This window comes from Phascolarctos cinereus, unplaced genomic scaffold (genome assembly GCF_003287225.1).
Source record: "Phascolarctos cinereus isolate Bilbo 61053 unplaced genomic scaffold, phaCin_HiC Scaffold_4;HRSCAF=312, whole genome shotgun sequence".
In the NCBI taxonomy this organism is placed as follows: domain Eukaryota; kingdom Metazoa; phylum Chordata; class Mammalia; order Diprotodontia; family Phascolarctidae; genus Phascolarctos; species Phascolarctos cinereus.
Genome location: NW_027555847.1, coordinates 673,822,078 through 673,849,846, shown reverse-complemented (window position 1 = coordinate 673,849,846; position 27,769 = coordinate 673,822,078). Strand labels below are relative to the sequence as shown.

General features: G+C 44.8%; 2 protein-coding genes, 1 long non-coding RNA gene and 2 other non-coding genes across 8 annotated transcripts in view; 1 reads left to right on the top strand and 4 right to left on the bottom strand.

Annotated features, from left to right (window-relative positions):
- Positions 1 to 1,175: 1,175 nt before the first annotated feature.
- On the bottom strand, positions 1,176 to 17,676 carry NDUFS7 (NADH:ubiquinone oxidoreductase core subunit S7). 4 transcript variants are annotated; one of them, XM_021009015.2, is made up of 9 exons: positions 17,510 to 17,676; positions 15,994 to 16,305; positions 14,387 to 14,423; positions 13,429 to 13,488; positions 12,805 to 12,922; positions 7,599 to 7,778; positions 7,072 to 7,118; positions 3,837 to 3,925; positions 1,176 to 1,351 (listed from the first exon to the last, which is right to left on the bottom strand). In XM_021009015.2, exons 2-9 carry the CDS (start codon positions 16,010 to 16,012, stop codon positions 1,254 to 1,256), a joined length of 648 nt encoding a protein of 215 aa, XP_020864674.1. In that variant the 5' UTR covers positions 16,013 to 16,305; positions 17,510 to 17,676; the 3' UTR covers positions 1,176 to 1,253. The 4 variants fall into 4 exon arrangements, with proteins under 4 accessions (XP_020864674.1, XP_020864672.1, XP_078010219.1 ...); XM_021009013.2 differs by lacking the exon at positions 17,510 to 17,676 and having other exon boundaries at positions 15,994 to 16,426; XM_078154093.1 differs by lacking the exons at positions 15,994 to 16,305; positions 17,510 to 17,676 and adding an exon at positions 15,268 to 15,469.
- On the bottom strand, positions 8,414 to 12,798 carry LOC144457098 (uncharacterized). Its single transcript, XR_013486438.1, has 2 exons — positions 10,405 to 12,798; positions 8,414 to 9,872 (listed from the first exon to the last, which is right to left on the bottom strand). It is a non-coding gene; the product is annotated as an uncharacterized LOC144457098 (long non-coding RNA).
- Positions 16,495 to 16,568, bottom strand: TRNAN-GUU (transfer RNA asparagine (anticodon GUU)). Its single transcript has one exon. It is a non-coding gene; the product is annotated as a tRNA-Asn (tRNA).
- TRNAF-GAA (transfer RNA phenylalanine (anticodon GAA)) lies at positions 17,075 to 17,147 on the top strand. Its single transcript has one exon. It is a non-coding gene; the product is annotated as a tRNA-Phe (tRNA).
- A 1,084-nt stretch (positions 17,677 to 18,760) lies between the features above and the next one.
- The window catches only part of PWWP3A (PWWP domain containing 3A, DNA repair factor), a 30,739-nt gene continuing 21,730 nt past the window's right edge, over positions 18,761 to 27,769 (bottom strand). Inside the window, exons 13-15 of the mRNA XM_021009011.2 lie at positions 26,304 to 26,740; positions 25,029 to 25,117; positions 18,761 to 21,692 (exon numbers count right to left, since the gene is read on the bottom strand). Of these exons, the coding sequence (XP_020864670.1) occupies positions 21,641 to 21,692; positions 25,029 to 25,117; positions 26,304 to 26,740 (578 nt within the window). The 3' untranslated portion in view covers positions 18,761 to 21,640. The remainder of the gene's footprint in view (positions 21,693 to 25,028; positions 25,118 to 26,303; positions 26,741 to 27,769) is intronic.

Here is a 27,769-nt window from a genome sequence, read left to right as displayed (position 1 = left end):
CATGGGATCATGGATTGGTTTGAAGCATGCAGAGGAAGGACTTGATCAAGGACTCACATCCAGGTCTTCTGACTCCCCAGTCCTCTTGGTTATTTCCATGAGGCTTTCTCAGCCCAGGGCCCCTGGGGAAATCAGATCTAACATACTCTAACGCTATAGGAGATTTTGCAACTGTTTCCCCTCATTTCCTGAGGGATCTTTTCCTGTTCTAAAAAGAGCGGTCTTCCCTCTCCACAAAAGGATTCACGGAAGGGCATATCTGCAAAAAGAGGTCCCACCTCTGTGCTGTGCTCTAAGACAACACGCAAACACTTCTACCAAGAGTAAAACAGAACAATCTAATGTGTGTGATGAGAGGGCTGGAGCCCAGGAAGAACCATAGACTATGAGAGATGGATGGGCCTTCTGAGGACAGAAAGACAGACCCTAACACAGCCATGCTACAAGAAACCTTAGAAATCACCTGGTCCACTCTCATCTTACAGGAATCTGGGGACTGGAGCAAGGAAGTCACAGCAAGGACCACAGCATTCTAACTCCCAGGCCAGGCCAATGACGAGACAGTCAACTCTCCATCATCATCACCAACAAGCATTTATTGAGCACCTACTGTATCAATCACAGAGGATTCGGAGCCTGATTGACAAACACATCATAGAAAGCGAGGTCCACCTGTGACCAGCAGGATCCTACTCACTTGCAACCCTCCTTGGTATGGTATCAAGAGGGTACAGATTTTCCACAGGGAGGCCACACGCTTTCATGTGCTTTGACTGCGGGGATTGTGTGTAAATGTCGATGACACTAGATCCCCCAGCACTGAGGAGGCCTTATGTGGAACCCTCCTCCACCTCACCCACAGTCTCCAACAGTTCGCATTTGCAGGATGGCTTTCCAGAAATAACTCAGCTATTGTTCTAGTAACAAGAGATGGACCTCATGGCCTTACCCTCAGTCCTATCCAGCCTATAATCCACCTAGGACTCAGCACACACTTGTATGTGTGTAGACAAAGCCTTAGATGGCATCTAGTCCAACATTCATTTCACAGACGGAAAACTGAGGCCATGTGGAATTAAGTGAAGGGATCTGAGTGCAGGCCCTAAGTGCCAAGTCCAGGGTTCTCTCTATCCACCACAGCAGGCTGCCCTGGGTACCAAGCAGAGACAACAGTATCTGTTACATGGGTGTTTTATTGACATTTACATGGCATGAGATCACAAACAGAGAGAGGCCGGGGCGGGAGGCCGTTGTCACCGCCGGTACCACACCTTGAGCCTCTTTTCCCGTTTGATCTTCTTCTGGAGCTGCAGGATCCCGTAGAGTAATGCTTCAGCTGTAGGTGGGCAGCCTGAAGGGGTACACAGCACATGCAGTTACACCATCTGTCACTGGGCGAGGGAGGATGAAGCACAGACACTGGCCTCTCCCGAGCACTGGGCACTTCACCAAAGGTATTCTACTGTCATGGTACTCACTATATTACTAGAGCCAGTGAAGCTTACAGCCGCCCTTAGACTTTTGGGACACCCAGCCCTGTGGCTAACTGCATGTGATTTAACTTAGGTAAAACCAGGCTGCTGCTTTCTGGATACAGACAAAACTCACAATGGCTAGGGATCACAGAGTTCACACCACAAGAGCCCAGAAGACTTCTAGAGTCCAAACTGGAGGAAGGTGGGAAGTGAGGGGATAAGGAACTAAGAGACCAGGGGATCTAAGCCAGAAGGGACCTCAGGACCCTCCTTTTAAAGAGGAGGACGGGGCTGAGGCTCGGGAGGGTGTGCCTTGCCCAGGATCACATACATTGGGAGAGGAGCCAGGATCTGAATTCAGATCCTCTGACTTGAAATGTGCTCTTTACAGGAAATCCTGATGACTCATCAAAACAGTTGGAATTTCCCTCCTGCCCAGAGATCTTTAGCTGAAAGTTGGCTGACCAGCTGGAAGGGATTCCTGCTGAGACACAAGGTGGATCAACTACCCTCCAAGATCTTTTCTGGAACTGTGTTTCTGGGATTGGGCATGGAAGAGAGCTCGGTCCTAGGTCAGAGAGAGACTACAGACTTGCCAAGGAATCTCAAGTCTAGCAAAGGGAGTTGGGGCCTCAAGTGAGTTGGATAGAAGAGGTTTCCAGGACATGAAATACTAACACAGGACTCTGTGCCTAAATGCTGCCCTGATACCACTTGTAGCAATTTAGGACCACAGGCCTTTCAGTCCTCAATGCCCAGAGAACCAAAGCACCTTCATGTGTTCTGATCTTCCCAAGGCCTAAGGGGATAACAGTGAGGATTGTTCTGTCTTCTAGACCAGGGTATGGACCAGGCTTCTGATGTCAGCCTGGTCCAGCAGGGCTCCTTCCACCCCACCAATGCCACAAATACACTGGCTTACACTAAGCGGTCACTTGTGCTTGTAAAGCAGTAGCAGAAGGAACCAGGCAGCTGGTGGCACTCTATGCCAGGGACTCCTGGGAAAGAGGACAGGAATACCAGAATGCCTTTTTCCTGGGAGAAAACCCACAGGTTGACTGTCACCCCTCACAGGGAGAATTTCAGAGCTGAAACTGAGTCCCATTGGGGGTCTGAATGAAACCACCTCCCCACAGAGGTGGAGCGTGACCCTCCCAGGTCCAGATATTCCTGATGGGATTTCTGCTCAGGTATGGACTGGCCAGGATCCCGGGGAGGCCCCTCCTGGCCTGAGGATCTATGGCTCAGTGAGCTTAGTTGAACATTTCCTTGAACTTTCCAAGTCATCTCCATGAGTGACCATCAACTGAACTGGCCTGTAAAGGGAGGCCCCAGGGCCTCGGATTTCTCCCCCAAACAGAAGGGCCATCTGAGGTCACATCTGCTTTCCTTCTACGGCTTTTCTCGCTCTCTCCTGCTGCTATGAGGTCCCTGAGCCCCTTCCGTCCTCCTCCTGCTGCTTCTGCTCTGCTCTAGGCTGCATCTCAGATGACCCAAGGGCACCTGGTCAGAACTATGTGAAGAATAAGAGGCAGCAGCCTCTCTGGGGGCCTTTGGCCTCTGCTCTGAGGCTCAGCCCCAGGCTTCTTGGACATCAATCTGGGGAGCTCTTTGTGCTTCTTTTCTGGATTTCAACTGGCTTGTGAATCAGTGATTTTGTCTCTTCATCGACCAGGTACTGGTCACCCAATGAGAGAACTAGAAAGGAACTCAGAAACCTTCAGAGTAACCTTCTCACTTAGATGGGAAAGCGAGGCACAGAAAAAGAGAGGGATGTACTGAGAGGATCACAGGACTTAAAGCTGCCAGGGTCCTTACAGACCCTCTTGTCCAGCCATCATTTTACAGATAAAGAAACAGAGGGCCAGAGGTGGGGATGGACCTGTCCAAATTCACACAGCTGGTAAACAGCAAAGGCAGCATTTGAACCTAGGTTCTAACTACAAATTTCCCACTCTTTCCACTATACCTTGGCGCCCTGATCTCAGATGGCAAGTCAGTAACAAGCCAGTGAGGCACTGCTATGTCTGTGTATAAACAGGTTAGAAGAGGTTTCTGCTGGGGAATTACGGAGGTTTTAATGTGTCAAAGGCACCCCATCTACAAGAAATACCTCAAGGTTGCAGTATAATTAAGCTTATTACCTGTATTCTCACATAACTAGACCTTACTCTTTCGCCCCTGGCTTTCTGAATGACCTTGGGGGAGTCACTTCCCTCCCATGGTCCTCAGTTTCCCCATCTGTAAAACTGTGGTGTGAGGGAGAAGCTGGGGTCAACTCCAAGTCCCTTCTAGTGCTACAACACAGTGCACAGTAGAGCTGGGCTCTGGCATGTGGTGGCTAAGGAAGGGCTCCTCTACCTGGGACGTAGATATCCACAGGCACAATGCGGTCACATCCTCTCACTACAGAATATGAGTAGTGGTAATATCCTCCACCATTAGCACAACTGTTAAGAAAAAAAAAGAGAATAATAAGAGTTATCTCACAATTCCAGAGTACGTCATATGTATGTAGTAACTTTGCTCATTACGACCGTGAGGTAGTTAGCGCCAGTATAATGGGCTATGTGGCCCAGCGGATTCAGGGCCAGAGTCAGGAAGCCCCAAGTTCAAACTCTATCTCAGACATTTATCAGCTGTGTGACCCTGGGCAAGTCATTTACCTGTCTCCCTCAGTCTACCCTGTCTGTGAAGTGAGGAAAATAATAGCACACAGCTCTTGGGGTTGTTTTCTGAAGATTAAATGAGATAACCTATATAAAGTGATTTGCAAACTTTGATGTGTCATATAGTTGCTATCATTATTAACAACAGTAAGGATTATTATCACTCACATACCCATTTTGCAGCTGAAAAAATTACAGGGCAGAGTGAATATGTGACAACCATGGTCACCTAACGAGTAGCAGAATGTGATTCCAACAGGCCCTCCTGACTGCAAGCCCAGGACCCCCCAGCATCCACGCGTGTTGCCCATTAGCCCTTCTGAGTCTGTTTTCACCCACATCAGGGCCCTGTAGCCCACAAAGAGCATACCCAAGAGGCACTTTCACTCCTGGGCACGGAAGCCTTCATGGGTGACTAGAGGAAAACTGCTCGAGTTCAAAGGAACCCTAACTTTCCTGGACCACAGCCCAGGAGCAGCAGCTACTCAGGGGATCCACTGAGTATTACTCAGTGCCTACTCTGGGGTGGGCAGCTCTGGGCAACGTGCTGGTGGCACAAACTGGACCAGGGAGGGGCTTGAGGAGCTCACCTTCTTAACAGAGCTCGCTTTCCAAATGCTCCTCAACAGCCTGGGAGGACCCAGCCAGTCCTGGAGTTTCCTAGTAACAGATGCCAAGAGAGTCCTCAGGTCATGCTCTGGCCCCACTGGACCTTTGTCATTGTATTTGCTGGTCTGTACATGAACCCTTTGCCAAACTGGTTTCCTCAACGTCACTTTATCTGCCACATTCATTTTCTTCTTGCCGGCCCTTGTGCATTTTTTTTCTTTGTGGTGAGGCACTGGGGGTTAAGTGACTTGCCCAGGGTCACACAGCTAGTAAATGTCAAGTTTCTGAGGCTGGATTTGAACTCAGGTCCTTCTGACTCCCAGGCCGCTCTATTCACTGAGCCATCTAGTGATCCTCCTTGTGCATTTTTTGATGCGTGCGCATGCACACGTGCGCGCACACACACACACACACACACACACACACACACAATCTACTTCCTCCTCCATCCCACCGGAACCCTCCCTTGTGAAAAAGAAAAGCAGTTGAGCAAAAAGAAGCCACAGAGAGACCACATCTGATAAGGGATGCAGAGTTCTGCCCCCGAGGGCACCTTCCCCCACATTTTCTATGAGCTCTTCCCATTGGCTTTACATAGGGTTTGAGTTTCTCTAGAACAGCTACAACATTTGATTCTGTTACTCCCACTAGCCCAAGGACAGGATGTCCCTGGCAACGCCAATTCCCACCTACACATAGAACTCTCAGTGTTTTTGAAAGTTGGCTGGGACTAGTACAAGGTGACCCCTGGACTCACTGTCCCTTGTTATCTAAGGTCAGATGGAAAAGATTAATTCTTCTTGAGCAGAGAAGATAGTTACCAGGACAAGAGGGCACCTCAGAAGGAGGGAGCAGGAAAAAGAGACATGAGTTTAAAATGATGTAAATGGGGTTTTCGTCCCCCTGGCTTTTCTCTTCTGATGAGCATGAAAGTGATCAGTCTCTCTGAAGGGGAGCTGCCATTCATAAGGGCTGAATTAAATGCTATGATCTTGTCAATCTCCCACATTTTGACTTCATCTGCCTGTCTTGGGTGTTCTTCTCCAAGGACCTGACTCCACTCACAAATTCCCCTAGTCCAATCTCAACACTAAGTTCCTTTAGAAAGCCTTCTCTGCCCAGGCCCACAGGAAGACCTGAATTCTCTCAGCAGTTACAGAATCTCAGGATGGTAAGGAACCTCAGAGACCACCAATACCACCCCATCATTTTCTAGAGGGAGAACTGAGACCTAGAAGGAACAGTGATTTGCTGATGTCACACACGCAGCTAATTGTTAGAGCCAGGACTTGAATCCTGGTTTTCTGATCCCACACCCTGAGCTCCTGCCAGACCCCGTGCTCCCTCACTCCACAGCTTGAAGGTTTCAGCACGGATCTATTCTATTTGTGGGCTTTCTTTCCAGCATGAATTTTGTGATATCCAATAAAGTGAATGCTTGGTTGGCACATTTTCTACCCTCATGACCCTCAGAAGTGTCTCCTTCCCTAAGGGGAGTCTTATTTCATTTAACACTGTCTGAGGCTCTTTCCATGTCTATTATCATCATGGAGAATCTTCCTGACAAGCCTCTTCTTTGATGGAAAAAGAAGTGACTCCAGACTGAAGCTCATCTCTGTGTGCTGCAGCTGATGTGAAGCATCATCTGTATGTTTTTTACTGCTCTGGATCGCTTCCTAGCAGTGATTTTTACAGCTGGTCTCACATCTCTAGGGGCTTATGATGGTTCGCAAGGCATTTTCCTCCCAACAACCCCATCAGAGAGGTAATCCCAGTATTCTTTTCCTTGTTCTCCAAATAAAAAAATGAGGACCCGTGAGGTTTAAATGACTTTCCATTAACACAGCTAGTAAGTGTCCCTGGCAGGATTTGAACCTCAGCCTCTCTTGCCCCCAGCCCTATCCTTCATATCCCATCTAGTGCCCTATCCACCATACCACAATGCCTCTCTTCTTACTTTCCCAGGATATTTTTTTAATTCCACATTGTATTTTTCACATCCTCATGTCCTCCCACCTCCAGCCCTGGGGACCATTTCTAATTTGTCTCTCTTGGGGTGCTCATTTCAGAGAAATTCACAGGTGTGGAGCTGACGATGCCCCGGCTTCCAGTACAGGCTCCCACTATCATTATTTCACACTTTGGTATCGTTCTGTAGGTGTTTCTTGAGACTCTCCAGTGAGAGAGGAGCTTCTCAAGGCAGGGACCAGGGGCTCATTCCCCCACTGTTATTAGAATAGTAACACTGCTTTGTTCCATCCATGATTCAGACCCTGGTCAAAGAGAAATGCAAAAAAAGGTATCCACCCTTCACTTACCTTCCCATGGAGACTACATAACGAGGCTCTGGCATCTGGTCATATACCTGGAAAACAGACAAAGCCAGCCATCTTGCTGTCATTTCCCTGAACAATTAACTTCAGATGCTACTAGAGCCTAGCATGATCCTTAAGGATCAGAGGGGGGTGATACATAGTGGAGGGCTGGGCAGGGTCACTAAAAGCCTACTCAGTCTATGGGGAGGTCTCCTACATTCTACTATCTGACAGACCTACAACCTGACACCACTCCATGCTGGAGCCCAAGTCTTACCATTGGTTACTCGGCCTGAATCTCAGGTGTCCCATTCTTCTGACACAGGCCACAGAAGGTAAGAAACATCCAGCTGGCAACTGGTGAGCCTTCCTCAGGCAGCTCTTTGCTGCTTTTGGTAAAATTGACTCATTCCTTGCTGAGCAAAAACCTTCTCTGCCCCCATTAAGGCTGGACCTGGGCTCTCTCAGGGTGTGACAGCTGGTTCTGGCTTTCTCAGCATCAAGGCAAAGATGAGGAGGCAGGGGGTTACCTTTCGGAGAGCTGGGGCCATTTTGTTGGTGAGAGTGCCGGCTACGATCATCACATCTGACTGACGTGGGCTGGCCCGGAATACCACCCCAAACCGGTCCATGTCATATCGGGGAGCTGCCATGTGCATCATCTCCACAGCACAGCAGGCCAATCCAAAGGTCATGGGCCACATAGAACTCTAAAGGGAGAAAAAGCTGAGTTTTACATGACAGCCTTAAATTAAATGAGGCAGGAACTGTCTGGTAGGGCAATCCAGGTAATACACATGCTGATGAGGTGGGGGATGAAGGCACAGAATTGGGGGGGGGAAACAGACACACACATTTTGTTTTCCATGTGAATTAGATATTCTGGGTCTAGGATCACTTAGGGGTGGGGGAAGCAGACATACTCCAAGTTTTACAGCGATATAGATTTTTGTCTCAGTATTAAAAAGAAATTCCTAAGAATTAAGAGCTATCTGGAAGAAGGTGGCATAGCAGACAGAGTGCCAGGCCTGGAATCAGGAGGGCCTGAGTTCAAATCTAGCCTCAGACACCTACTAGCTGTGTGACCCTGGAGAATCATTTAACCCTGTTAGCCTCAGTTTCCTCATCTGTCAAATGAGAAGGAAATGGCAAACCACTCTAGTATCTTTGTCACAAAACCCCCCAAAAGAGTCAGAGTTAGATACAACCGACTAAGAAAAAAAAGGAGGTGATTTCACAGGCTCCCTGCAGAGAGAAATCCTGCATTAGGTAGGGAGCTGGGTTAAGACCTTGGATTTCCTTCTCACTCTAGGCTGGTATAACTTACTTTCCCCTTTCTGGAAGAACCTCTACCTAAAAATAGAAGAGATACTAGTATTCTTTGCAAACTAAAATCCTTCTTTTTTTTTTTAAGTGAGGCAACTGGGGTTAAGTGACTTGCCCAGAGTCACACAGCTAGGAAGTATTATGTGTCTGAGGCCAGATTTGAACTCAGGTCCTCCTGACTCCAGGGACAGCACTCTATCCACAGTACCACCTAGCTGCCCCCAAACTAAAACTGTGTAGGGATATTCTGATCAACTGGATTCTCAAATTTAACTCAGGGCTAAGCAAAAAAGCACTTTTCTTATGACAAAAAGCCATCTAAAATACTGTACTCCTTTCAATAAGTAAAGGACTACAGGGCTAGAAGAAACCTCAGAGGTCCAACATCATTACATATCAAACAACGAAACAAAGGCCTCAAGAAGTGACTTGACTAGGGTTACACATCCAGGAAGCAGGAGAGCCAGAATGCGAAGTCAGGGCCACTGACAAAGCCTGGCAAGTACAACTGAATCTGCCTTTGCTGACAAAGTCTGCTGAAAGTCCTTATGGTCATTTTCCGAACGCTCAAAAAAATTTTTTTCATGTCTTTTGCTTTTTTTTTTTCATTTTCCTTTTTTTAAAAAAACTATTAATGAATTTTTAGTTTTCAACAATCACTTCCATAAGCTTTTGAGTTCTAAATGTTTCTCCCCCTTCTTCCTCCGCCTCCCTCCCCAAGACAGCATGCAGGTTCAACATATACATTCCTATTAAACATATTTTCACATCAGTCATGTTGTTGTAAGGAAGAATTAGAACCAATAGTAGGAACCACGAGAGGAAACAAAACAGAAGAACAAAAAAGCTGCTATTTTTTTTAACATCACTATAGTTCCCAATCCTCCCTCTCCCTGAGAGCCATCTAGCATAACAAATGGTATTTCTGAAGACAAAAATAGAAAGGGAGAAAAAAAAAATCAGTATTACTGGTCAATACATTGAAGTAGTCTGAAAACGTGGCTCTTCAGGACTTGCACCTCAGCAAAGGGATGGGGTGGGAGTGACCTCTCACATGTCTTCTTTTCAGCCATGCTTTAAACATTCGTTTTCATTTGAAAGGACTATCACTTCATTGAATCACAGACTATCAGAGTTAGAGGAGACCTCAGGAAGAATCTACTCCAATGTCCTCACTTTACAGCTGAGGAACCCGAGGAAGCCCAGGCTCCAAGACGGGAACCTCCTCAAGGTCACATAACACCCCAGGGCAGGATCTGGGATCAGAAGCCAGGCCTCAGGGCTCCCTCCGCTCTACCACGTAGGTGCAGCTGTGGTTAAGGGATTCGGTGTCTGCCAGCTTCCAGGAGATGGCTTCTCCATCGAACTCCCTGACTTAGTTTTCTTTCATAAAAGACAAGCCCAGAAAAATGTTCTCTCACTGACATTGTCTAGTTGCTTAGAGGCCAGGTAAATTGGAGTGTACTATATCTGGAGATCTACAACCGCAAAGATGAAAGAACAAGACAACCGTTATAAAGCAACCATAAAAAAGTAGCTGGTGATTTAAAGTACAAGCAAGCGGTATAAGGTTAAACCTTGGTTCCCTAAGCAAAAGTATGTAAAGGGAAGCTCATGTTTGGCCTCTCTTCTGCAGGAGGTGGGGAGGAATGGAGTAAGACAAACAGGGACAGAGGACGGCTCCGGTTAGGATTTCAGTGGCAGAAATGTATGGGCAACAAGCGAGGCGAACAAAAGGTCACAGCTCTAGAAAGCGAATTCGACCTCCAGAGGTCTGGATAAAGACCTGGAATCTTGTGGCTGAAGGAGCTCAAATCCTGCTTTGGGGACACCTGTGTCACTTAACCTCCTTTCACCTTTGGCTTCCTCATTTATAGGAGGAGGATAATAAGGGTCTCGACCTTCCTGGATGAGAAGATGCACAGAGCCAACATGTAGTGAGAGCTCTGCAAACTCTGAGGTGCAGTCTATAGCTAGCCATCATCATTATTAGCAATAAGGTGTACTCACACAAGGAAATGTAGGAACCGGAGCAGGGGAGCATGATGAAAGTACGGGGGTGAAGGTAAACTGAGACAGCCTTACTGGAATCCTCTACAGAGAGGGAATCCCTGGAGGACCACCCAGGAGGGACGGGGCTTTCAACGGTCCCAACCTCTGGGGAAGCTCCGAGCACCCAACGATCTTCACAACTGGCCTGATTTCTTCCTTCAAAAGGAGCAAGAGCCAAGGCAAAGAACAGAGAATTGGTGTGAGGGTAGAAATGTTGGGAACGCTGCAGGGAGGCGATTGCTCCAACGGAGAATGTGGGGCAAAGGAGGAAACTGGGGCATTGTGTGACAGGTACCCTAGGCTGGGGAGAACAGACTTCAAAGGACTCAGAAGAGATAAGGGAGGACTGCACAGATTAAAATGCTATAGGCAAAGTCAGCCAAAGAAGGATGAGAAGGTCTGAAAAATGAAATGTGGAAAACACAAAGAAGACACTTGGATAAGGTAGGAAAGGAGTAGTTGTCTAAAGAGATCAATGTGAAGGCCCAAGGAACTCTATTAGTCAACTTGGATTTTTGAAAGTCACACAGGAAAACAGAAACAAAGGAGGGAACAGAGGATGAATACAAAATCATGGCACAGTCCTGGAAAAATAGCATCAGGAGGAAAAAGGAATAATGTTTGGAGATGTGCTGCTACTGTCAAGGAAAGCTAAGGCAAAAAGGGGAACAAAGAAAGGCTAGAGCTGCTACTTGGATGGATCCACTCAGTCAGTCAACAAGCATTTACTAAGCCCTGCCGTGGGCCAGGCTCTGTGGATGAGTCCACAGAATGATACAATCTGTACAAGGGCCTTACACACAAATGGGGAGTGGGAGCCAAGTACATCTACAGTGCCCAAGTCCAAGTAGATCAAAGTGATTCAATCGACGGGAGTCTGGGAGGGAGATTCAGGAAGGACAGAAGAGGGAGCTTGAGCTACACCTCCACAGAAAAGCCTTTTGGGCCCCCGGAGTCCTGAGAAACAGCGACAGAGAGAGAGCAGGGAGAACTACCTACCTAGTGCTTTGCTTCTGTTTCCTCTGCAAAGGAGACTGATTCTTGGACTGAAAAGGACAGAACATGAAAGACTGCCAGGAGGGCAGATACCCACAAGAAGCCTGGAGAGAGTGAGAAAGGACCTGGCCAGCAGTGATGAGTTCCAGTCACCCAGCCCAGACAAAGGACACGTCAGGGTACTGAAAGGAATAGAAGTGCGGATTGCTAAGCCACCGCCAAGTCTGAAAGGCAGAGAACAGAGTACCATGGAGGAGAGGTGGCTTTGGAGCCCTCAGAGTACCTGGGTTCAAATTTCACTTCTGAAGCTTACTGCCTGTATGACCTTAGGCAAGTCACTTAACATCTTGGAGTCAGTATCTTCACTGGAGAAAGAAGCAGGCTGAAATAGACTCTGAAGACCCTTCCAGGTCAACATCTGTGAGACTGCAAGAGAAATAGCATAGGCCTAGACAGAAGCAACACCCTAATTTTCCAAAAAGGAAGAGAGTAGATGCTGCAAACTATAGGGCAATAAGCTTGACTACAATTCCTGGAAAAATTCTAATATATGTTACTAAAGGGAAGGTTAGCGAACATTTAGAAAAGGAAGTAGCAATCACAAGAATCGCATGCCTCTTCAGCAAGAACACATGAACAATATTTTCTTTTTATTTTTGACAAGGTTACTAGCTTGACAGTTCAAAGGAACCCTGTAGCCAACATCTGACAAAGTCTTCTACGCTCTTCTTATGGACAACATGGAGAAATGTAAGCTCTATTACAGCTAGATTCAAAGGGTCTGAATGGTGAGAGCCTCAAAGGCAAACTAATGGCTTGATGGCAGGAGGTCTCCTGTGGACTGCCCTAGGGAACCAGGCTTAGCCTGGTACATTTTCCTCAATGAATTAGACAAAGACAATGATGACGTGCTTCTCACACTTGCCTTCATGGAAGAAGCAGGGACTCCATGCTGAATATGGGCACACATTCCATTTGATATACAATAAGAGCTGCATTCATACTAGCTTGCACAGTACTTTATATATATATATATAAGCTCAGTTATAAAATAATCCTGTGTTATTATTATACCCATTTTACAGATAAGGAATTGAAGCAAAGAGAGGTTATAAATAAGTGACTTGCCACAGGCATACAGCTGGTAAATATCTGAGGCTGGGCTGAACTCAGGTCTTCCTGCCATAAGTCCTTCACTCTATTCACTATCCTACCCACCCGCCTCAGTTAAGCAAGGGGAAGACGGCTCCCTCTGGAAGTCTGGTCTAGGTGGAGATCCCCCTGCCCCATGTTTTCACATGCCTTCCCCACTGTGGAGAGTCAGGCCTTTAGGGAACAAAGACAGATGTGGTGGTGACTTACCCGCCGGGCCCAGTTGATCAGGTCATCTATTTTGGTGATTACATACTCCCCCTTGCTGCTTGGGAGGGAGGAGGATTTGGGGACTATTGTCCCACTCTTCTTTCCCTCTGGGACAGGGCTGAGAAAGGGGGACACAAACACAAATTGAGATGTACAACATCAATGGGAAGAATCCTAAATCAAAACACTGCAGAAAAGGGGAAGCCCTGAAGCCAGCACATAGGTACACGTTGCTGACCTGAAGCTGACTTTCAAGGAGGGGATCAGTGGAGAGTGGGAAGATCAAGGCCACTTGTTTCATCCTTGGCCTAAGCCCCCAACCCAGTTTGAGGCCCAACTTTGGCTCTACTCTGAGAGCCCTCCAACCCCAGATGAAGCATCCCAACACGGACCTCTGACAGAGAACTGACTACAGGCAGCTAACCTGTGAATGAATAATTCTGGTCATAAGGGGAACTAGGAGAGATGAATGGTTCAATGCAAATCTGTTTCATTCCCTTCCTCTATCCAATCCCCACTGAGTCTTCTCTTCCCTTTCTCAAGAGCCTGTGATGCTCACGGGAAACTCTTGGAAAAGAAGAAGAGAAAGAACTAACAGGCCTCTCCTAAGAAGCTACCTTTTACCTGCTTGCATCTGTCACCGAACTCTGATGGAGCAGCTGAACCTGCAGGGCTGTGCTGGGTCTATTCAAAGGAACAGTCAAGAATTAGGAGAGAATTCAACATCATATCCCACCAAGGAACATAAGAATAGTTGAGTTCATTATCCTCTCAGATCATCTCCCTACATCTAGCCTAGGCTATATAGATGGTCTGATTCAATTTTCAATTGTCACAGGATGTCACATGACTGCAGATTTAAAATGAGACAGGGTCTTTCTTTGAACTAGACTAACTCCCTCATTAAGCAGATGAGGAAACTGAGGCACAGAAGAGGAAATAATTGGCCTGAGTTCACACCTTCCTAAAGCCCAGCTCTGATAATGTCCACTAACCTGCTCAAAAACCTTCAATGGCTTCCCATTGCATAGAAAACAAACTTTGCGTTTTACACTTATGGTCCTGTCTTACCTTTCTGGCCTTATCTCCTATTTTCCCCCTATAGTTATTAATTTCAGCCAAAAGGTATTTCTTGCCTACCCCCTCAAAGTGTCTTGGGCACTCCTGCCTCTGTATCTCGCCTGGTGCCAGGATAACTGCCACTAACTTCTGAGCTAATACTGGGCAGGCAAGTAATTTCCCTGAGGACCTTAAGTCTCCTCATCTGTAAAATGAAGAGACTGGACTACAGGATTGCCAAATTCTCTTTGATATCTAAAATTCTGACTCTTGGGGCAGCTAGGTGGCGCAGTGGATAGAGTACCAGCCCTGGATTCAGGAGGACCTGAGTTCAAATCCAGCCTCAGACATATAACACTTACTAGCTGTGTGACGCTGGGCAAGTCACTTAACCCCATTGCCTAACCAAAAAACCCCCCCAAAAACACATTAATTTAAAAAAAAATTCTGATTCTTTTTCTGCTCCCATAAAAACACTGTACTGTTCTCTGCTTGGTAAAATATCAGAAACCACAGCACTCACCGAAAACTAAACAATCCATACCGGGCCAGGCGAGGAACTGCAGGCAGAAACCACAAGAAAAAAGAACTTTAATAGCATGCCAATTTAATTACTGCAAGTGGGGCAAAAACTAATTACAATTTTATAATTATTATCATGCCCAAATTGTTAAAAGATCTAGAGAGAAAGGTCTTCAGCACATGGGTAGATGATCTATGAAAGATTTATGGGAAGCCAAAGACAGGACCAGAATTGCAAAGGGATTTCCTTGAAGGCTCAGCTCATGTGCTACCTCCTTGGGGAAGCATTTCCTGATCCCCTAGTACCCTCCTCCTTCTCCTCTGGATTTATCTTGTATGTTCTGATTTATATATACTGTCTTCCCCATTAGAATATAAACTCCAGAAAGGGAGAGGTTGTCTTCTTCTTTGTGTCTAGAACCCAGTAAAGCACTTAATCTAAAGCAACCATAAAAGAGATTGTTGATTTAAAGAACCACCAAGTGACATAAGGTTTAACTTCGGTTCCCCAAGCAAGTTTGCAAAAGGAACTCCACGAGGCAGGAAAGAGTGAAGAGAAATGAGAGATGGGACAGTTTAGGTAGGATTTCGATGACAGAAATATATGGGCAACAAGAAAAGCAAACTGGGGGTCATAATGTGAGAGAGCAAATTGACCTCACAGGTTTGGAGAAGGGCACCAAGTCTTGTAGGATGAGACAGAGGGATGGACTAGGAGTCAGGTAGAAAGGAGATATCTGATTACCAGCTGTTTGAGGACAAATCATTTCGATTGTTTCCGCTGGCATTATAAGGCTCTCTAAAGTTCGCAAAGTTTTACAAGTACTACTTTATCCTCACAACCACTCTGGGAGGTAAGTGCTATTATTCTCCCCATTTTACCGAGGGGGAAACTAAGGCAGAGAGAGGTTGACCTTCCCAGGGTCACACAGCTAGCATCCATGTCTGAGGCTGAATTTGAACTCAGGTCGTCCGGACTCCAGGCCCCGCACTGCTATGAATGGTAATGACGGCCCTTCTGAGTTTATACAGTTCTTTGCCAGGTGGTTACTCCCCGCACCTCGCTCAAGGTCCTTGGGAATGAGAAGCAAAGACTCAAACCCAGGGCTCTTCCTGAAGTCACGCACTCCCTTTAAAGCGAGTTACAAAGGCCAGTTAGCACCGGCTGCCCCGAGCAAAGGATCCGCGCTTTCGGTCAGGAGAAGAGCACCTGGCGCAGGTAAGTCGAGGCTCAGAGGTGAAGGGTCGGAGGTTTGCTCACAAGAGTTCCCGGCCTCAACCGTTATTCTTGACAACAACTCAATTCTATTTACATTTGCGGGTCCAACGTGGTGCAATAAACACAGGCTGGGCACAACTGAGTGGAAAAAACCCCAAGGTCGGCAGGGGCCCACGGTCAGCAAGCGTCGAGGCTGGGGCGCGCGCATGCGCCGCCGGCTCCCCCGGGGCCCGCCCCCGCGGCGCTCCCCTCCCCCGGGAGCCCTGAGGGCTGAGATCAGCCAAGCCACCGGGCTGGGGACGGGGTAGGGGCCTAGCTACGGTTGCCCGCCCGGCCTCGCCACCCTCCCGCCCCCCGATGCCCCAGCCCCGGGTTCTCTCTCTGCTCACCTGCCAGCGCCGCCGCCATCTTGTACACAGCCTTCAGACGACCTTCACGGGTCCTCCGCTCTAACCGTTCCGGGTTGGAGGGGATAGGCGGCGGAAGTGTGTCTGGGTGGATTGTTCCGTGAGTGTGGAAAAGCGGAGAGGGGGAGGGGAGGAGGAGTGCACTTCCCAAAGAGGCCCGGCGCCTCGAAGTGGCCACCGCAGCCGCGCGACTCCGGGTTCCGCCTCCTCCTGCCCCTCGAACCCCGCCGCCAGCCAGGACTACCCCAAGGGGGTGCTCCTGGGTGCTCTGGTGATACGGGCCGCTCAACCAATCTGGAGAATAGGGCATATGTTATACCTCTTAGCCTCCCTCTCGAATCCCGGGCCGGGCCCTTCCTCCCTCAGCTCCCTCCATCAGCCTTTAAATCCTCGTCCTTCCCCAAAAGGAACCAGTACTGAGGTCCTCGGTTTGCAGCCTAAGGCCTTCTGGGAAATCTTTTCTAGCTATGAAAAAAGTTATCACGTCCCTGGGTGGGCTCGAACCACCAACCTTTCGGTTAACAGCCGAACGCGCTAACCGATTGCGCCACAGAGACAGAGCTAGAACAATTGGTTCCGCAGCTCGTAGTCATGGCTCTTCTCGCTGTGCCTGTCCCGGAAATCTGAGCACCCATTCCTGAAGTCGTGGAATGGCAGAGTTCCAAGGGGAATCTCGGGGGCTGGAGCATAGAATCTCAGAGGGCACCTTAGAACGAAGGATATCAGACCCGGGAGGACTCTTAGAACCCAGAACGTCCAAGCTGGCAGGGCCCTTAGAATGGGCATGTCAGGGCTGGGAGGGCCCTTAGAGCATTGAATGTCAGAGATGGGAAGGGGAAATCCCAATTGGGAAGGACCTGGACCTTTTCAGATTATCTACTCCAATTATGGTTCTACCCTGAGTTTTTAGTACTTTCAACTTAAGGGAAAAAAGAGGAGGGTGGAAAACTCCTTTTAGAACTTCTGATAGATAATACCTCATTAAAAGTAAGGTTAAAGAAGGAAGCAGCCCGGAAGTGTCAGCTTTCACTGAATGAGGATAGTGAACAAAGCATTTTGCGCAGCCGAAATAGCTCAGTTGGGAGAGCGTTAGACTGAAGATCTAAAGGTCCCTGGTTCGATCCCGGGTTTCGGCAGTAATTTTGGCTAGTCTGGGTTTACCCTGGCTACGTTTAAACAGACCCCGTTTTACTTGTAAAGATCTTCAAGACATCCTTACACCGTTACCCTGGGGTTGCAATCCCCAGCTTTATTCACCACACCTGGCTTCTCAAAGGGAAAGTTCAGCTGCCCCTCCCCCAAACCTCCCGTCACTCCTTCCGAGTGCTCGGAAGTCCGGAGCTAGGCTTCCTGCAATCTAGCTGGGAACCCAGGTTGGAATGGGACCGCAGGGGGATCTCCAAGAGAGGAAGGCATGGTCCCAGGAAGGCCTCCAATCCAACAAATCTAATCAACGTCTATTAAGCGAGTGGAAATACCAAGGAGGGGCAGCGTCTACCTTTAAGAGACCACGGAAGATCCAAGTCCCTGCCTTGGCAATATGACCACCGCAGGCGGGTGAACTCTACCCTCCCAGGCTGTCTCTTCCCCCTGTGCGATGGGAATAGGAAGGTTGGCGTGATCCGCCCGACCGGGTTGCTAAGAGGAATGGCTGTACTTTGTGGAGCAGGCTATATATGGATTGCAACATTAGCATTTTTAAATCCCTCCTCCAAGAAGCCTTCCTTGACTGCCTCCTGTTCTGCACTTCGAGGGCTATGGCTGTACGTACAACTCAGCGTGATTCTCGGGTGTTTCCTAGAGCCAGTCCTGAATTTGGAGTCAGGGGCCCTGGGTTCTGGACCATTGCAAAGCAGCCCCTGTGGGCTCCCTCATGCTTCTGCGGCATATCCAATCCTTCCCAACGCGGCTCCGACCAGACGAACCTTCTGGGCTTGACTGCCCCTGCCTCTGACATCCCCCCAACCCGTGCAGCTCGTGGTCCCTGTGCCTGGTACCCAGCTCGTGGTCCCTGTGCCTGGTACCCAGCGCAGCGCCCTGGCTCGGCCCGAAACGCCCAGGTCCTCGCCTGCGCCTCCTTCAAGATGTAACCCACGCATCACCTCGCCCAGGAAGCCGGTGCTGATCCCCAAGCTGCCAGTGCCCTCACCTCACCAATTATTTTGAAATTATTGTTCCATGTACATCTCCCCACAAAATGCAAGCTCCTCCATGCCAGCGACAGTGTCATTTGTGTCTTAGCAGGGAGCTTTCCTAAGTGTCTGTTCAGTGGGCAAGGCCCAGGATTAGGAATCAGTGGGTTTGGCTTTAAATGCCAGTTCTGCCCCTTACTACTTATGTAACTTTGGCCAAATCACTTGTTTCTCTGTCTACGTTATTTCTTCATCTCTAAAATGAGAGTTTGTACTAGAAGCCTCAGAGATCCCTTCCAGTGTACAGACATTTCCCTATGAATGACCTATAAAATATTCAACACACCCAAGTGTGCTTAAAATTAAGCTTCCTTGAAAACATATATTTCTTACCTAATTAGGCACTGGCTTCTCATCTATAAAATGGGAATACTTCTTGCAATATAGAGCTGAAGTATCATGAAGTTCAAATGAAGATAACGTATGTGCAGTTATTGCTATATAAACGCCAACTACTATCAGTGATCTTTGACATTCTTCCCATTAAAAACTCCAATAGTTGGTCCCCTCCCCCCAGTATGACCCCCCCCATCCCTAACAAAAAAAAGCCCACAAACTGTATCAATTATCTTTTAATTTTACATAAAAGCTCTTAGACTTGGGGAACAGCAGGGACAATTACTCGGCAATTTTAATGTTACACATCAAAATGGTTTGGAATAAATGACCAGAATTTTTTGCATTCTGACAGATTCCTTACACACACACACACACCCACATTTGACCTTGTCACCTACAGCAGTTTGATTTTTAGCACAGTATTAAAAATGGTTATGGCACTACCTCCAAGGTCAGTGTTGTTTTTATCAGCACAAGGTGAAATGCTTTTGAACTAACCGATTGCAACTAGAAATGGTTAGTTAAATTGTCTAGGCTTCTTGCATGAAGAGGGATGATAGCTTTGCTATAAAAACAAGTGCCCATGCTGTAAAACCGCTGTGGGAAACATGGAAAGCTTATTCTCCTGATACAAGAAATCTCTATCTCCCCTTGTCCCATTTCTTCCTGTGTTTGTCTTTGGGGATGAAGAGGGCTCTTTTTTCATTTGTCCATGGATGAGCTGTAGTACACAATTTCAAACACTGTTGAGAGTGGCACGGCAAGATCCTTTCTGATCTGTGAATGGCTCTGCAGCTGTGTATCCAGACCAGTTACTGATTCACATTCCCTGGGAATATTAAGATGGAGACTGAGGAGAAAGTGTGTTTCTTTTTTATGCTGGAGGAAGAGACTGATGAGATGATGTGGAAAAAAGTCAAACAGATCAAGGACAGTGGCTGCAGACTCTCAGACCTCTGAATTTACCAATTCCAGGAATTTATTTAGTAGAACCATAAACACGGAAAATACTTAAACAATTCATTTGGATTAAATGGCAAAGGAAGGTGAAATAATAATAATAAAAAGAACCTCTATTGCTTAAAAATGGGATTTCTTTTTAGACTTCTTTGATTTTACTCAAGGGAAGAAGGCTATTTACAAGCACAAATATTCCCTAGGTTGTGCAAAGAGAACAGCATTGAAATTAACTCACATCTCTCTTTCTACTTTGTATACTTACAAATTCACTTTGAAAATGGTTACAGCCTATTATAAGTTATCACTGGCTTATAATGACCTTAGTGTGACTCAGGCATGTGCAAGTTATGTCCTCTCTCAAAAAAGAAACAGTAACTTAGTGACAAATTTTTAGTGCAATTGACTAATTGGAATTATATTCACATATGCTTATTAACACTAGACTCTAAAGCTATACTGAGACTAAGAAAATAGATGTCTTCCCTCTGCCCCCAACCCCACTCCCAAATCCAAAAATACAATCTTTTAAGATTCCCTAATCATTATTAAGGAAAAAAAAAAGATATGCATAGCAATTTCATAAATATATACACACACATATACTCTATAACAAATACATGTGTTTATATATATATATGCATAAATATATATACATGCACATATATAGCAAGAATATGTGCAATTAATACATACTAGGATATAAAATTCTACTAAGTTCATGTTTATACCACATTTTAGCATTCATATTCACACCAAGAATCTGAAAAGTAAATTTAACTTCTCTAACATTTCAAATCCACAGAAATCAAACTTTCATATCAATCTGGACCTGAATCACTCATCAGTTTGAGTCTTTTGTTACCAATAAGACGGTCCTTCCTAAATTTGAATGGCCCAAACCTATTAGAATCCGAAGATTCGACTGCTAATATTTCCAGGGTCTAGACATTGATGGCTGTTCTCAGAAAAAATGCAACTGTTTCTAATGCCAACTTATCTCCCAACAAATGATCTAGATAAACCTTAAAGAGGAGTGTTTGACTTTCCTATAATGCATTACCCAGAAAGCCTGTGGGGATCAAACTAAGATGATCAGGTCAAATGAACCAGTCTGCTGATACAATGAAATCTAGCTGTCACAATGCCTGAGACCAAGGCTTGCCAGGTTAAGATTCAGTCACAGCCAAAAAATGGAGATGCACATGGGAAGGTGAGATAAGTAGTGAGAGAATCTGGCCCGGGGCTATCAAAATGGTTGACAATACAATGTAATTTCATTCAGTCACACATTCTTGAAAAATGCATGATTTGTAAGCATTCACAGATCCATTCTCACTATGGATTACTTGGAAAAGCTCCATTTAAAATAGTTATGATAATACTGCAACTTATACTTTCTTGCACATACAATTGTGGTTATTCTGTTAAAATAAGAAAACATCTCTGCCTCAGGTTTCACCTCTTGGAGGTAATTTCTTCCCAAAATGAATATAAAGAGAGTAGGGGCAGGGAAAATATTTAAGAGGAAGTCCAACATATTGAATATCAATGAAGCAATATTTTAAAAAGATTGATGTTTATGGAATTACATATCCCAAACCTGTATTAAAAAAACAACACTTTAAGACTGATACCAGTGATTTCTTTCAATATCAAAAAAAAAAATCAACACATAATTTACACTAAATAGGACAGCACAATAGTAACCAGAAATGCTACAAAATGTGTTGGTCTCTTCAAACATTAATTACCCAGCAATTACAAATTTCAAAAAAGGATGGGGGTAGGAAACTGGCCTGCAGTATGTTATAAAAATAGAAATGCACACTACTGACTACTTTTGTAAACAGCTTTTCTAAGGAAAGATTCCCTGAAAATTCATAAGCAGTGCCATAGAACACATCCAAGGGATATATACTCCCAGACCAACAACAGACATATCCAAAATTAGTAAGAATTAAAAACACTTTGAAAGCTCCCATTTCCACAAAACATATTTATAGTATAAGAAGAATTTTACACAGAAAGATCTCTTACTAACTATACCTATGAGTCAACTTAGAACACAAAGGTTTCCTGTTATGGTTTTGACACATCTGGAGACATTTCTGGAAAAGCTGGTTCAGTCTTCAACAATGTTAAGTTCCTTGTTTTTTCTCTAGAAGTTCTTTATCAAACATTTCTCTTTCCCTGAAGGAAATAAACATTAAATCAGGATTCTTTTATATCAAAGGATATTTCATTTTAAAACTCTATGAATTTTGTCATCTTTAAAATAATCAAACTCTTCAATAAAAGAATCATAAACTAATAAAATATTCACTCATGATTCATTAAGAATAACGACCTCCTTGAAATAATGTTTATGATTACACAAATAAGGCATACACACACACACACACACACACCCCAAAATGTTTTTCTCCTGCTTCATGAAGTGCATTCCCCAAAGGAAATAAATAGGGCTTGGGATCAGAAAATAGAGACCTAAGCTCTTCCTCTGCCACTTCCCAGCTGTATGACTTTCACAAAGTCATTTTCTTGTTTGCAAAATAAAGAGCAAGCTATTTCACAGGGTGGTAGTGAGGATAGGTTTTAAAGTATGAAAAGTACTTTCGAACCATAAAACTCTTAATATACATTTTAGATTGCAGAATCAATGACCAAATTTGGTTATCGATCTATCGATCCATCTATGTATAATTTGATACTATATACAACACAACCAATTTATTGTTTATTCACTCCATAGTAACCTTAGAGTAATACATATCACAAACGTATGGCATAAAACCATCACCTGAATATCAAAAATCATTAATTCTCTTCCCTATTTCTTTACTTTAGCAATTCTTCATTATAGTTACTTCAGACATAATTTAAAGTTTAAAAAAAAGTGTTACTTATAAAGAATCACTACAATTTCCATCTCACTTTTTAAGGTTCATGTAACTGCTGCAAATATTATTATCCTCATTTTATAAAGGAAGAAACAGAGGCAGCAAAGGAGTACAGACTTTCAAGCTAATAGCCATTGGGGAAGAGATGCTCTCAAGTTAAAAACCAAACAATTTATTGTCTGCAAGGAGCCTAGGATCTAACAGTCTTACCTAGAGGCCCAAAGCTGTGAAGCAGCAGAGCCAGGGCTCAATGAACATCTGCTGACTTCAAGTCTCCCAGCTTTATCCACTATGTTAAGCTGCCCCCCTAACTTTTGAGAATGTTTAGTTCCTGCCAAGTGAGGAAACAATCTCTGAAAAAATTTTAAGATTGTCTGGATGTAGCAGTTCAGGGACAGATTCTAAGAGAAAGAAGGGCATGAATAGGCCAAAGGAATGCTAAGGCTGGAAGGAGAGTGCAGTTGAGAGGGCCTCGGGATTTTAGCACTACAATAGACCTTGAAGGTTCCCAGCCTAAGCTTCTCATTTTACAGATGTGGAAAATGAAGGCTCAAGAAGTGAGGGGCTGGAGCCTGAGGTTAGACAGACTACACAGACCTAGAGATGGAAGAGAAGGAGAACAGTTTCAACTTCAATGCTTTTCCCATAAGCCCATGGGCTGTCTTCGTGAGGAGAGGAGAGACCTAGGTCAAGTCTTGGCTTTGCAACTGTCATCTTGATGCTTCCTACCAGTGTGGCTTGGGCCAAGTTTCTTAACCTCCCTAGGCCTCAGTTCCATCATCTATCAAATGCGTGGGAGTAAAGACTAGACTGCCTCTGAGGTCCCTTCCATATTAAGATCTAGGATGTTAGCACTTGAAGCAAATGGAGAAGTCAGTTACTCAATCTCATCTGCAGTACGAGGAGTTTGGATATGTTTCCCTTCCAACTTTTTGTTATTCTTCACTAAGATTAACAATCGTCTCATAAAGAAGTCAAATTTAGGTCCATGGGGCAGTTTAACATCCAGCTCTCTCTCTCTCTCTCTCTCTCTCTCTCTTTTTTGGCTTTTTGGTGAGGTAGTCAGGGTTAAGTAACTTGTCCAGGGTCACACAGCTAGTAGATGTCAAGTATCTAAAGCCGAATTTGAACTTAGGTCCTCCTGACTCCAAGGCCAAAGTCCTATCCACTGCACCATCTAGCTGCCCCTCCAGGTCTTCTTAATTTAAAGAAAAGAGTTTCCCAGAGTTATTCAGCCTGCCTAAGTTCTACTTGGCCTTTTAAAAACTCTGCAATGGCTAAATGTTTTTTGGCAGTGAGACCTCTTAGCTGATTAACCATCCATAATTCATAAGTAAGCATTCATTTTCAGAAACTACACAATAAGGCTATGCCTATATGATTTAAGAATTTCAAGTTCATTTCTTTCCTAGTCATCTGTTCCATGAGATGACCCAATTATCTATGATTCTGACCTACCTATTCAACATGTTAAAAAAAAAAAGCCTTCTACTTAAGACTGACCAAATTAGGTTTTTGTCTTCAGTCTGTCATTTGGCTTGTGTTTTATATATGTGTTTTATATACCCATTTTTATATATGTGTTTTATATATCCATTAGCTCCTAATTCACTAGCTAGACCTTTAAATTCAAGACTAAACACCTCAATTTCCCATAATGTTTTTAATAAACATTCTGCCTCACTGATCTGAACCATTAGGAACTACAAGAGCATGTCTGAACCAGTTCCAAAAGGTTTGCTTGTTATATGCCAGAGGTGGGCTAGTAAAAGCTTAACAACTGGCTCTTGGGGGGAAGGGGAGCCAGGGTAGGGGAATACGCCCAGCACTCTAAAGTTTAATTTGCATTGTTAACATTCTCTTTCTCAGCATCAACATTAAGCCTAGATGATGAGCAAAACAACAAATCAAGCCCTGATTTTTGAGTCTGCTGATATCCAAAGTATAAATGCTCACACTGAACAAGTGGCTCTGAGGAGCTGGTTTGAGCTGGCCCCAGCATACTCTTAATGGGACCATTCCAATCTTGACCTTGTGATTCCCCAAGAAAAATTAATCCCCCTGAAAACCAAAAAGGTAGGAGATTCAAGTATCTCCTAGTCCTGACGTTTTTTCTTTTAGGTGCTCACCCGAATTTATCCTTATTTTCAAAGTCACATAACCATTCTAGGAATCAGACATTTGGACTACAGTAACACCGCTGCCTAATGTTAACTTGAAATCAAGTCTTCCCTATTCCAAAGGCCAGCTTTCTCTTTACTACTCCACACTTCAATCTTCTTAATTCACACACTTTACAAAATAAATTGCCTTGAAATATTAGAGGAAGGAATAATTTGCAACAATATAAACTACACAGAAGCAAACCAACAATCAGGACTGTTAAGGCTGCCTAATTTCAAGTACCAGCTCAGATAACAACCACCTGATTTTCACGTTGGGCATCTGGGCAAATGGTCGTTACAATGGATTAAGGCTCGTAAGTGCAATATTTGTTGGGGCATGCTCATACCTTTTAGAGAGTAGATAAATAGAGATCATTTAAAACAAAATCATAATAACTGCTGGAAACAAAGACTTTGGAAATCTCTTTTTAAATGGTGTGGAAATGTTAGCAGCTTCATACCTTTTGCTCACAGACGGTCCTTTTATATATTTCTCTTCAGCTGTCTGGTAGTCTATTTCATCAGTTGCAGATATCGCATAAATGACTGCCTATAAAAGATAATGCCATAACACTTCATCACACTCAATGGCAAAGAGGAAGAGCCACAGCCTGAATTACCCCGAATGTTGTTTTGATGGAGTCTGGTAATTAGTTCACTGAACACATAAGTGTTTCTGTGGATATTTTTAGTTTATCTTTAAATAAGGAATTCACATTAAGAAGTACCTGATAATATTATTCTGATAATTCCCAGAATCTCAGGGTTAAAGGGGGACCCAAGAGGTCATCTAGTCCAACCCATGACTGAGCAGGAATCCCTTTAAGAACGTGTCTGATAAATGCTCATGTGGCCCGAACCATACCACTGATAGCAGCTGATCCTTATTCAGACCACGCTAATTTTTAGTAAGTTTTCCCTCATAGTGAACTGAAATCTGCTTCTCTGTGACTCCCACATTTTGCTCCCGCTTCTGCCACGTGAAGCCAAGCAGAATAAGTCTAAATTTTTTTTTTACATAATGGCTTAAAAATACTTGAAAACAGGTATTTCCCACAGTATTCTCTTCTCCAGGTAAAATTTCTTAGTTCTCTCAACCAATTTTTGTATGACACAGTTCCCAGTTCCCTCCAGAACTGGCTAGAATATTCTAGAGGAGGTTCCACTAGGCATGAAGACAGACGGAATATTATCTCCCTCATGCCAGATAATGAGACTGTTATGGTACTCCATCCAAAGGGCAGCAAGAGCACACACAAGATATACATGGCTCACTTTATTATCATTAAAGAAAACTTTTAAAATACAAATTGGATATCTATTTAGTCTCCAGTTGCAAAATGGCCAAGAGATTTGATATAATGGTGAAAACCCGCTTACTCGGTGAAGACTTCTGATGGCACTGGAGAGAAAACAGGTTCTAATCATTAGAAAACTGATTTACAATCTCCAAAATAGATGTTCCATGCTGCCAGCATTCTAAGTTACACGTATAAGCTTTTTGGGTAAGACTGCAAGGACAGCTCAGCCGTGCCCTACTTAATTAAAATGTATTTTCAAACATATTTCGGTTTCTACATAAAGAACCTTCAGACTGCTGTGCTGAGCAAAATGGTACGGCACTTAAACTCTTCAGCTCAATCATCACTTAATCCTTGGAGTGGGGATCTTGCTGGGCCAACAGGCAGGAGAACCCCAAGCCAAAAAATCAGAATCTGATAAAGTCAGCAACTTACTTCAGGCAAAAGAACATTCAGAATAAATTTTATTCCATCGCCATTTATTAGCTTCAGCATTTTGCTGTCTATTTCTTGATAGATTCCTTGTAAATATTTCACCACAAGGTCCAACTGCTCATCATCCTCAAGGTATGTTTCAACACACTTCATGTACTGACTTGAATCCAAAAATTCTTTCAGCCACCTGGATTTTTTTCTGCTTTTTAAAATAGCCAAGAGATGGTTCTCTGCCCCCTTTTCATTCACTATGTATTCCACTAACTTCTCATTGGCCTTGTCTCTGGCTGCCCTCCTTCGGTCTGGAAGGACTTTCTTGAAAAGCAGCTTTTTGTTCAAGGAAGTATCAGGCAGACCGTCTTCAGGGTCTTCCTTGTTCAGGATGGGAAACACCGTTTTGATGGGTGCTTGCCGCATTCCTTTTCTCACCGGAACACCTAAAAGGTACATCAGCTTTAAAAGTAAAATAGTTTACCATTCAAACAAACAACAGAAAACAAAGACACATTCAGTCGATAAAACTCTACTTTTTTCCCCAGGGGACAAGCAAGATTTTGTAAACATACTAAGATTCTAGATTTTCACAGAGAAGAGGAAGATTTCATGTAAGACGGGCAGGGTGTTTCAAGAAGCTTTTACTCTTGGTACTCTCAGAATGGTCTGGATACATGACTGGATCCCCCAAATATCCAATTCTGCTTCTCCTACATGCAGTGCAGTGCAGTGCAGTTGGGTGGTCCCTCCTAGATACTACTCACATTCCTATTCCTGCTTTCAGATTAAGTAAGACTTTCCTTAGAACTACTTCACGAGCTATGGAGTACAAGCAGTGTCTCATTATTTAGATAAGGAAACCAAGGCTTGCAGATTAAGTGACTTGCCCATGATCAAATAGCTAATAACTGTTGGATCGCTGCCAATAATGAAGCAAGACTCAATATACAAAGCTGCTAAACTTCAGTCCAGACCTCTGCACGTCAGCAAGAGGGGGCGAGCCTCCTACGAGCTCTGCTTGATTGAATCTGGAGCTTTCCCCACATTCCTGCCCAAGGATGCCCAGTGTTTTGGGTTTCTTTGGTTTGCTGCTGTTGTTGTTGTGAACTCAGCTCCGGATGAATAATTACCAGAGAGACTGACTTCTCTCTGCCCATGAACACAGAGCCCCAAACCAGCTTGCCCCAGCCTGTGGTTTGCTCTAGAGAGGGGGGCTGGGCACTTAGGGAACTGGAGCCAGCTGGCCCTGGTCCAACAAATACTCTCTTGGCAGTAGGGAAGCCATGCCCCTAGAGAGTCTGGCTAACTTCAGTGAGGCAATTAACAGAGCAAAGCACTGCATCTAATGAAGAACTCTTCTTCTGACAGAATTCCTGATCCTTCATGAGAAAGAGCCATTTACTTTTCACATTGCCAAATTAACTTCAAGCAAGTAGGAGAAAGGCCCCAACTTCCCAGACAAATAAATTAAT

What these genes read in the sequence shown, in the direction of transcription:
- NDUFS7 (XM_021009013.2), bottom strand. Translation starts at nt 16,321, where the DNA reads ATGCCCTATTCTCCAGATTGGTTGAGCGGCCCGTATCACCAGAGCACC. An exon ending in TGATCAACTGGGCCCGGCGG is followed by an intron (nt 7,779 to 12,804) that starts GTAAGTCACCAC and finishes TTCTCCCTTTAG; the next exon opens with AGTTCTATGTGGCCCATGAC. An exon ending in TGGCCCCAGCTCTCCGAAAG is followed by an intron (nt 7,119 to 7,598) that starts GTAACCCCCTGC and finishes TCTGTTTTCCAG; the next exon opens with GTATATGACCAGATGCCAGA.